Raw genomic sequence first — 11100 nt, 5'->3', positions numbered from 1 at the left:
ATAAGTAATGTGTTCCTTTAAGATTTGCTTTTCCTGTAACTCTCCTTGTTTAAGGTGATGGTAATCTGACTCTTTAACCTGTAACTTCATTAACCTAGCAAAGTTGCAATGCCTGGGTGAATTTACAATGTGTATGTGCCTATCTTGTGTCTGTGACTTGTAAATAGGAACTGGAATTGTATTTACACATCAAAGACCACTAGGGATGGGATAATGGCTAAAAAGGATATAAAAAGAGAAACACTGAACAAAGGGGTGAGGATACTAACCAGACTGGTTTCTGGCCATCCTGCCTGCTTGCAAGTAGAACTTTTATTATTTTACCCGAATTCTGTGTCTCCATGTATTTCTTTCTGAGATTTCTGGAACAAGTCCATTTGTTTAAAAGTTTGGTTTAATTCTGATATTTCATGTTGATTTTTTGTCTAGACGATCTGTCTATTTGTGACAGTGGGGTATTTAGGTCCCCTATTACAATTGTATTGGTGCTTATTTGATTTTTCATATCCATTCATATTTGTTTTAGAGTTGGGTTTGCTGGTATTTGGTGTATATATATTTATGATTGTTATCTCTTCCTCTTGGATTGTTCCCTTTATATGGATGTAGTCACCTTCTTTGTTTCACTCAATCAGTCTTGGCTTGAAAGCCACTTTGTCTGCAAATAGAATAGGTATCCCCTGCTTTTTTCTAGGTTCCTGTGGCATGGAATATTGTTTTCCATCCCTTCACTTTCAGTCTATGATTTTGTTTTTGAATTAAGTGTGCTTCTTGTATGCAGCATAGTGTTGGATCTTGCTTCTTGATCCATTTGCCAGCCTGTTTCTTTTGATGGTGAAATGAGACCATTAACATTGATGATTATAACTGATATGTATTGATTTATCCCTGTCATTTTATTTTCCTGTTGTTGGCTCTCTTCTTTCCTTTTCTGTGTAACATATTGCCTTCCCTGGTGGATTCATTCTGTTGGGGTTCATGGACTTGTAATCCTTGCTGTCTCTCTGTAGAGTATCCTTCAGAACACTTTGGAGGGCTGGTTTGCTGTTCATGAATTTTCTTGGGTATTCTTTGTCATGGAAGTATCTTATTTCTCCATTAATTTTGAAGGATAGTTTTGAGTTGGAGATTGTTTTCTTTTAGGGCTTGAAATACTTCACTCCAATCTCTCCTTAACTTGAGAGTATGTGTTGAGAAGTCTCCTGTGATTCTGATGGGCTTTCCTTTATAGGTGATTTGTTTCTTTTCTCTAACAGCTATTAATATTCTTTTCTTGTGTTGAATTTCTGGAATCCTGACTACTATATGCCTTTGAAAAGTTTTTTTTTTATCATGGCTAATTGGAATTCTTTAGGCTTCACTTATCTGTATGTCAAATTCTTTTTCCCTGTTTGGGAAATTTTCTGCCCTTTTTTTTTTGGTGGTACTGGGGATCAAACTCAGAACCTTCTGCTTGTGAGGTAATGGTGGAACCACTGAGCTAAATCCCTGGCCCATGCCATTACTTTTGAGAACAGGTTTTTAAATGTCATTTGTACTATCTCCTGCTTTTTCATTGACTCTGATCAATCTTATATTATTCTTCTTTGCATCATCTAGAAGCTGCTGGATTGATTTCTCATGGTCCCTTGCTACTTCAAGAAATCTCTCTCTTCATGATCGCTAACCACAATCTTGTCTTCTATATCTGATATTCTGTCCTCTCTTGGCTCATTCTGCTCCATATACTTTTAATAGAGGTTTTAAAAAAATATCCTGGATATCTGTTTGAATGTATTATGTGGATTCCATTTTTTTTTTCTATGCTGGGCACACATGGTTTCTATCATGTTCCTGAGATCCACTATCTTTTTTATCTGTATCTTTCATTCTGGTCACCACCTCTGTAGCTATCTGGAAAATTATTTCTGGTTCAATTTTTTCTAGAGCCTCATTCATCTTCTTAATTTCTCCTGCTGTTACCACCCAGAGTCCAGGTGGGTGGCTTTTGGATGGTTTCACTTCATTGCCCATGGGTTCTGCTTTTGGTCAGCTGAAAGTCTGTGGGGGTTGCATCTTGTTTGTCTTCTCATTTTTAATTTTTTTTTCTTGTTTGATTCCTGAGTTGATGCTTGTAAACTGCTTATGGCAGGTAGCTTTATTGCCAGTATTCAGAACCCATAGGAAATGGGTCTTTCTCAGAAGCGTCTTCCAGGTTTAGCTAGCTTTTGGGTTTTGAGTGCATTGCAGGATCCTACCTCTTCAATTTATTGGGGATGAGAAGTTTCTGTCTACTTGGGCCACCTGCCAGTTCTTTGGCACTGGCCTATGGGTTTTTTTTTTTTTTTTTTTTTTTAAGACTGTTAGGCAATGTCAGTCTTGGTATATGACGAAGAACAACTGATTAGCACAATTATGTCACCTTCTCTAAAGTAGTACAGTCGGGCTGGGGATTTAGCTCAGTGGTTCTCCTGCCTGCCTGGCAAGTGCAAGGACCCGAGTTCAATCCCCAGTACCAAAAAAAAAAAAAAAAAAAGCAATAAAAAAAGCAATTCAATAAAGTAGTACAGTCAACAATAATAATTGCATCAAATACAGCCTAGAAAATAATGACAAATTGTAGCCCTTAATGTGGCATTTTTATCCTTAGGGGAGTAGATTTAAAAGGGGTCAGGGGGCCAAAAACAGAAATAGAAAAAGAGGAAGAGATCAGAAGCAAGGCTGGAAGACAAACTTTGGGAAACTGGTGAAGAAGACAGGTTGGAAAGAGGAAAGAAAAAAATAAAAACAAGAGCAGAACAGACTGCCACCAACAAAAAACTAGAAACTGTTCAAATGATCAAGAAAAAAAGAAAACAAAACAAGAACTAGAAAGGAGGAAAAAAACAAAGAAAAAGAACAAAAAAGGAAAAAGAAAAAAGATAAAACCCCAATACATCCAATTCAAGGTGTGTCTCTGGTGTCCCTGTTAAGCAATGTGGACAAACAAGAGTCCAGAGCCAAGTTAATCCTAGCAAGCTTAGCTGTAGCTTCAAGGTGGGGTAGTTGGTAATCCCAGCCTGCCTGCCCCCTTAGTTCCTCTGAAGTTCAGGCCGGTTTCTGCCTATGAGGCCGGAACCAGATTCCTTGAGCCTACAACAGTCTTTCCTTCTGGCTTGAATACTACTCCCTGATCTGCTGACTTGAAATGACTCTTGTACCAAGGCATCAGAAGCCACTAAATGGAGTCTGCCCACAGCTGTTTTGAGTTCAAAGCTCAGTTGGGCCCTCTCCAAGATGGCTACCAGCCAACCACCCTCTCTTGGGTGAGGTCTGAACACAGATAACTCACCAGCTGTTGCAGTCCAGTGTGTGCACTGCTCCATTCTACTGGTGTATTTCTCCATGGAGGCCTCTGGGTCATCAGCAGTCACTCTGCGTCTGCAGGTTCAGCCTGCCATTCCCTCTCGGAGAGTCCAGGGTCTGGGAGAGAGCACTGCTTGGTACCTTCCTCCTTTTTGTTAAAGTCTCTTTCTTCACTCTCCCCGTAGACTTCAATTCTCACCTTAGATCCTGCCTGGGTCCCACTGACCCATTTCCAAGGTCCATCCCTTTTAGAAGAGTTTTGTTGCTTTTCTCCAACAGCTTTTAAGATTTTGTCCGTGTTAGATTTCTGGAATTTTGACTATGACACGTCATGGAGAGGCTCTTTTTTGACTGTGGCTATTTGGGATTCTGTATGCTTCACTTATCACTATGTTTAATTCTTTCCCTATATTTTTAAAGTTTTCTGCTATTGTTTCTGTAATTAGGTTTTTTAATGCCCTTTGTGTTGTCTTCTGATTTTTTACTAACTACAGTTAGTGTTCTTTGAATCATCTTAAGTGTTCTTCACACCATAGCAGCTGTTGGGTCCATTTTTCATATTCTCATTTTTAAGGTGAATAGTCTGTGACTGCAGCCCTATCTTGTAGTTCTAATATTCTGTCCTTACATTGGTCACTTGTGCTGCCCATATTTTTAATAGAATTTTTAATCTTTTGGATTTCTTGGTGGAACTTTTCATGGACTGCAATTCTTTGCTAAATTGGCCATTCATGTCTTGTAACATTTTGTTTAGTTCAGCTAGCTTTTCATTATTATCTTCTGTATAAGATACTGATCATTTTATTACATCCATTATGTTTAATTACATCTTCTTTAAGCTCACCAGGGATCTTATTGATCTTTTTGTAATCTCTTCTGTTATCCTTTTATAAATGTGGTGGTGAACTGAGCACTCTGTTATCCTTTTGAAAAATTTGGCTGTGTGACTAATTGAGTTTTTTGTTTGTTTTGGTACTGGGGATCGAACTTGGGACCTTGCGCTTGCAAGGCAGGTGGCAGCATCACTGAGCTAAATCCCTGGCCCCAACTTTGACATTTTGAAGTGGCCAGGTCAATGTTATTTCTTAGATAGGTTTGCTGATTAATTGTCCTTCAAAATTTACTTGATTTAAAATGCTTTTGTACCTTTTAAAATTTGCTTATGCTGGGCATGGTGGCACACACCTGTAATCCCAGCACTTGGGAGACTAAGGAAGGAAGATCGCCACCATGAGTTTGAGGCCAGCCTGAATCACAAACCAAGACACTGTCTCCAAAAAAACCAACAACACAATGTGTAATTGATATTGTGTAATAGGAAGAAAAGGTCTAAAGGAGTAGGGGAAGTGGAAGGGGTAGGGAAAAGGAAAGAAGGGAAAAGATATGAGAAAAGGTAAAAAAATGGGAAAAAGTCTTTGCAAATAGGGAAGGGTGGAGGAGGTGTGGGGAGCGGTGTCAGCCAAAAAGCTTCATTTTAATTTTACTCTTTGTTATAAATAGCCAGGAGACTATGTAATGGGGAACCGTGTCTCCACTAACTCCGATGTTTCCCTTTAGAGTTTGCCCTAGCAACAAGGTGAACCTTCTGTAACCCCAGGAAACAAAGTAGCCCATGAGGGCGAGGAGTGTCTAGAAAACTAGCAAACAATGAAGCAGGTGTTTTGGATAAAGGTCATGCTTAATGACCTAACTCACTGAGTGTATAAAAGAGAGGTGAAAATAAGCTTGCTTGCTCGGTCTTGGGAGCCCTCCCGACTCTGTCTCTTCTCTTGATTTTTCTCAGTCCTCCTTTCCCCCATTCAGGAACCTTTCGACTGGTGAGGGCTGGTCCATCACAAGGAGGTGAAGGGAGGGCAGGGGAAGGGGAAAAATAAGAACCAAGACACATCATGTAAAGGTACAAGATCCCAATGATGAATGTAACTGTATTTTATACATAAAATGTACCAATAAACTTAATGAAAAAAAAAGTATCTTTAGGGTTGGGGATATAGTTCAATGGGAGAAAAAGTCAAGTATAATTCTTTTGTTTTCTAGCCCTGGCTAAGGACCCAGGGCCTTTTGCATGCAAGGCAAGTGTTCTACCACTGAGCTACATCTGAACAGCCATTTTTATTTTCATTTTGGTAAGGTTTCCCTAAATTGCAATCCTTTTCCCTCAGCCTGTTGGGTAGCTAATTAGAGGTGTGTGCCATTATGCCTAGCAGCTGTATTGACTTTTAGAAACTCAGAAGACAGAACACTAAGATAAATACCTTGATTTTAATATGACTGGTTTCCCCTGCAAGCTTCAGAATGTTTATCATGTCCCTACCACGTGGTTGCTGTACTATTGCTGGGATAGTAACTAAAAGGAAAACTCCAACCCTTATAGATTTTAAATTCTGTGGTGACAATATTGTTATGCACATTTAGGATTTTAAATCTCTCAAAGCAGGTTTATTCACCTCTTTGTTCCATGACTTAGTACATGGGGCATATTGGTGGCCAACAGGCCAACAAATTTCTACTAGTTCTATTGTTCAGATACCTGGCATAGATACCTAGGCATGTTATCATCAGTAAAATGCTTAAAGATACACATGTATGATTGACCAGAATGATGAACTAGTCTATAGCTTGTCTGAAAGGCTTCTCTACAGGTATTTACAGCTGCAAGCCTCTCCTCCCTTCCCTTTGCTCAGGCAGCAATTAAATAGGACATTCCACCATTTTGGCCATTTCTAATGTGGATGAGGAGTGGCAGGTTGCAGAGAAGCAGCAACTATGATTTCAGTAGACAAAGGAAGCTTATAGGCAAATCTCTGCTATGTAATTAAATTGGTACAAATCTGCTTAGCTTTTTTTTTTGGTACTGGGGATCGAACTTGGGTCCTAGCGCTGGTGCAGCAGGTGGCGAAACCACTGAGCTAAATCCCCGGCCCTGCTTAGCTTTTCTATATCAAACTCTGTCCTAGAATGTTACCTCACTAATCCTCACGATAACCCAAGAGTTACGTTTTATAATCTTAATTTCACTGATGAGGAAATGGAGGGCCTGAGAAGTAAATTGCCCTAATTATCAGCTAGACTGTGCATCCAGGACTGTCCAACTCTCAGCTGTTCCTTCAACTAGTCTGTCTCTCTGATGTGGGTAATCAAATGGCTTAAAACCAATACAATCCTTGGGCATGGTAGTGCACACCTGTAATCTCAGCACTTGGGAGGCTGAGGATCACCATCACCATGAGTTCAAGGCCAGCCTGGACTACATATCGAGTCCCTGTCTCAAAAAACAAAACAAACCAACCCCTCCCCCGCAAAACAAAACAAAACAGGGATGGAGATTTAGTTCAGTGGTGCTGTGCCTGCCTGGCAAGTGCAAGGTCCTGAGTTTGATTCTCAGTACTGGGAAAAAACAAAACAAAACCCAAAACCAATACAGTCAACTTTCATGGATCATGGGCCTTTATTTGATTTACTCTAGAAGTTCTTGGGTTTTTTTGTTTTTTTTTTGTTGAGACAGGGTCTCACTATGTAGTTGAGGCTGGCCTTGCATATTCTAGAAGTTCTAATCTGATTCTTCAGAATCTTAAATTCTTAGCATCACAGAGGAGGCAACTGACTCCATGTAACTACTCTTTCAAGATCCTGTAGCATGAGACTATTTCCAGATCTTGTCTAATTATACTTAGTCCAAGTAACAGATGGTGGGCAAGGAAGAATACATTATAATTAGAACACGCGTAGAATTTAGGCTAACCTGATTATACAATTAAGACCAATTCCTGTATAGGTTGTTTTGTTTTGTTTTGTTGAGGCAGGGTCTCACTATGACCCTGGCCTTGAACTCATGATGATCCTCTTGCCTCAGTTCCCCAAGTGCTGAGATTACAGACATGTGCCACACTCCTGATTTTCTTGAAATTCAAATTTTTACATAGAGAACTCTCACTAGAATCTTGGTAACTGATTTGAAAACAACAGGTACATAACTAATGAACTGGAATTTGTTCAAAAGACAAAGTACACCTAGAGAACATAAAAATTCTTTATTCAACCTAATCCAGCCAGTACTGAGATAGTCTGCTATATTAAAAACAAGATGTTTAAAAAAATTACAGCAGAATTAGCAAGGCAGTGACTAATTAAGTCACTAATTTTATATTCTTCAGTCATTTGATAATCATGTAATGATGAACAACATTTTCAGCCACTTAAATGAAGATAAGTTAACATCTGCAAAGAAAAGAATTCTAGTGATTGGATTTTATGAAAGAGGTTTAGAACATTAAAGATTCTACAAATGATACAAAAAAGCAATATGAAAATAAACTGGAAAACAAAATATACCCATTCACCCCCAAAATCTACATCATCTCTTTAATTTGCCTTCTTTATTCCCTTTCCCTAGAGTACAGATTATTTAGCAATTAAGAAACAAATACTACTCTTTAGGGGCTTAAAATGCTTTTATTCCTTTAATTTCTCAGTTAACCCTAGAAACAGCCTTCTAATTATTACTTTGCATATGAGAGATGAAGAGAACTATGGCTGAGAAGTGACAATTAAGTCACTTGGCCATGGTCATACAGTTATTAAGAGCTAAATTAGGATTTGAATGTAGGTCCATCTAACTTTAAGTCTACCTGTGATCTTTTGTTGCTTTGTGATGGGGCAGGCCACCTTCCTAGAAAGCTGGCACATGGTATTTCTTGAGCTAAGGCTCTTAAAAGTATTCAGTTTCAGGGCTAGAGGTCACTCTGGTCCCTAGGCACTTGTAGTTCCTTCCCTGTAGCACTTGAAACCCCTCCCTCTGGCCCTCAAATAATTAAGAGTTGTTCCTTCCCTGGTCTTCATGGGCCTTAATGCCAACAAAACCCAGCAGTTATTCCCCATCTTGGGCATTAAAGTAGTATATAAGGGGCAATATGCAACTTTAGAAAAGGCTACCCAAGAACTGTTCTATTATATAACAAAATTATACAGGAAATGTCTGTTTATTATATCTTTTCATATGAAAAATTCAAAACCAATATACTTTATAATTATAGCTACAGAATCTAAGTTATCTTTATATATAATCACAGGTTTAAAATTTCCCCTTAAAATAGTAGCAGTGTTCTCAGTAAGGCTCACACAGTCAAATCTTCCCCCTGCCAAGAAATTATAATTCTGAATGTTCAACAGTCATTCATATTACCACCATAACTCAAAGTTAAGACATTCATACTACAGAAAGATGTCATTAATTACTAAAATTAATATACATTATTGCAATCTAACATAAACATAGCCCAGTCTATATTTGGTACACTCATAGAGAAGTGGCCACTTACCAGTAAGGGGAAATATTTACTACTGTCACACATTAGGTACTGAGAACAAAAAAATAGTTTTTGGAACTATCTTTAAAATTTTTAATTTTAATTAATGAAAATAACCAAAACACTATTTAGATTGCCAAACAACATTAAGATGGCCACTCTATTGAAAATGGCTTAAAATAAATATATGCTTCTGAAAAATGAATACAAAACTAAACAATGATTAAGATGCTAACTTTATCAATATGACAAATTATTAAAATCTAAAATCATTAGTATTGGTTTTCTATAATAAACTGACTTAGCCCAAAACCAATAACCTCAAAATTTACTCAACACATCTTTGTTTTCATAATTAGTTACTCACTGACTGACATAAAAACAAAGAGCTCCAGCCCTCACCTTGGTTTATTCACCACTGGTTTCCCATCTGATGAAACCAGGTTGTAAACTCTGAGAGCTGGGACCATGTTTGTCTCGTTCACCACTGTATCCATAGCACTCAGCAGAGCGCCGGGGCAAATAGGTGATTAACAAATATTTGAATAACTGAAAGGGCAAAGTAAAATAATTTTTTGTTTTCTTGCAAACCATTCTCTGCTCAAACTACTATAACCTGGCAGCTGTAATTTCTAGAAATATGGATTTAAAAACCTCATTTCAGAGATTGACGGACCTGATGAGAAAGACACAGTCACACACACTGGTACTCAAGACTACATGAGTCAAAATTACTTTATAAAGTATGATATGTCAACATTGTATAAATAAAATTTAATAGTGAAAAAGTGATCTGGAAGCCCTGTGAACTTTTACCATATACATTTTGGAGAACATCACATAGGTTAAGGAAAACAACAAAATTTCACTTTTCAGATAATAATTTGAATGTTTACATACATTTTTGGTTTGTTACTTATTCATAACTAATTTAATTTATATTTCCTCATATTAACATGTTTCTGTTTAGTATGTAATCAAATTATGACAATGTGAAAAATCCTCATAGTACCTTCATTGAAATGCTGATTCTAAGAAAACACTAAACACGAACATGTACAAAAAAGGCATCAGAATAAAACACCATGTGCATTTTTATATTTGTACAGATTGATCTTTACATTTCTGTCTGGAGAAAATATGAACCCAGTTTACCATGCTAAGATAACGGTTTAGGTGACTGCCTTAAAAGTAGTACATACAAAACAATGAAAACAAATCACATCCTTAGGTTCCGTGATTACTGAGAGGATTTCTCCTGCCCTAAGTGTTTTATTATATTTGTTAAAAATATAGGAGCAGCAGCTTATCACAAGTCTCCACTAGTGCACTAATGATGGAATCAAAACCAGACAACAGACTCATATGGATGAGAGGACTGCAAAAGAACCAGAAGTCACAGTTTTATGCTTCTTCTTGCTCGGGATAATTTAGAATCTTGCGGTGTGCCTGACGTAAATATTGCTGCTGTTTGAAGTAAACCTTAAATGCTCCTTTTATGGCAACAAAAGCAATTCCACCCTAAAATAAAAAGAAAGTTAGCACTTTATAACACAATTCTAGAGAAACACAATACAAGGAATTTTATTCAGATAACAAAAGACATAGGCTTTGATGCTAAATTAATCCAGATAACTGCAAGTAAAACATTCTCTTTTCTACTAGGGCATGAGATAGGGAGACACAGACATTACAGTTAACAGGCGACCAGAGATACCTTTCCCATTATCCTATCCGAGTAATCGTCCTTCCACTTAGCTCTATATCCATCCTGATATAGAAAGGAGAATGCCACAGCATTATATGTAGACTTCCACCAGAGGAGGGAAGCAGGAATAGTACTGACAGTAAACAACATGCATGCTTATTATGTGCTAGTACGTATCTCATTTAATCCTCACTGAGGTACTACCATCCCCATTTCTATTCTATAGGCACAGTCAAGAAATTTGATTTATGTTTCACAGTGAGGCTATCTGTGTTAGGATTTGTACCAGGCAGAGTTTGACTCCACAGCAGAAACTCTACTATAATTCAATTGTCAAGAAGGATGGATGTGATGATTCATGCATATTCCAGAAGAGAAAGTATCCACAGAATAGTTCCAAAAAGCCAGAACTGCTGCAGTGGCTCCTCACCTTTTATTTCCACTCAAGTTAGTGGCTGACAATGGGATCAAATAAAGGTTTAAGGAATAGGAGCCACAAACCAAGTATTTATATAGTTCCCTTTCATTCTCTTTTGTACACCATTTTAAGAAAGTATTATTAAAGCCATCTTACCAAGATTGTCCTTTGTAAATTAGAGTTAACACTACTGAACATCAGTTTACCCACTATTGTTGCGATAGTAGGAAAGACAAGGGCTCCACACAAAATTCGAGTAGCAGAGACATGATCTGCTAAAGGATTAGCTTCAGCAGGAATTCGAGGAACAGGACACCCAATCCCTAGACAAAAAAACAAAAAAC

General features: G+C 37.8%; 1 protein-coding gene across 2 annotated transcripts in view; it reads right to left on the bottom strand.

Moving 5' to 3' along the window:
• Positions 1–7340: 7340 nt before the first annotated feature.
• The window catches only part of Marchf5 (membrane associated ring-CH-type finger 5), a 44145-nt gene continuing 40385 nt past the window's right edge, over positions 7341–11100 (bottom strand). For both annotated transcript variants that reach the window (XM_004838512.4, XM_087185573.1), the window contains exons 5-6: positions 10913–11079; positions 7341–10151 (exon numbers count right to left, since the gene is read on the bottom strand). In XM_004838512.4, the coding sequence (XP_004838569.1) occupies positions 10035–10151; positions 10913–11079 (284 nt within the window). In that variant the 3' untranslated portion in view covers positions 7341–10034. The remainder of the gene's footprint in view (positions 10152–10912; positions 11080–11100) is intronic.

This window comes from Heterocephalus glaber, unplaced genomic scaffold, assembly GCF_053883595.1.
Source record: "Heterocephalus glaber isolate CG9 unplaced genomic scaffold, H.glaber_assembly_v1.0 deba00001497, whole genome shotgun sequence".
Classification (NCBI taxonomy): domain Eukaryota; kingdom Metazoa; phylum Chordata; class Mammalia; order Rodentia; family Bathyergidae; genus Heterocephalus; species Heterocephalus glaber.
This window is presented reverse-complemented; position numbering and strand designations above follow the sequence as displayed.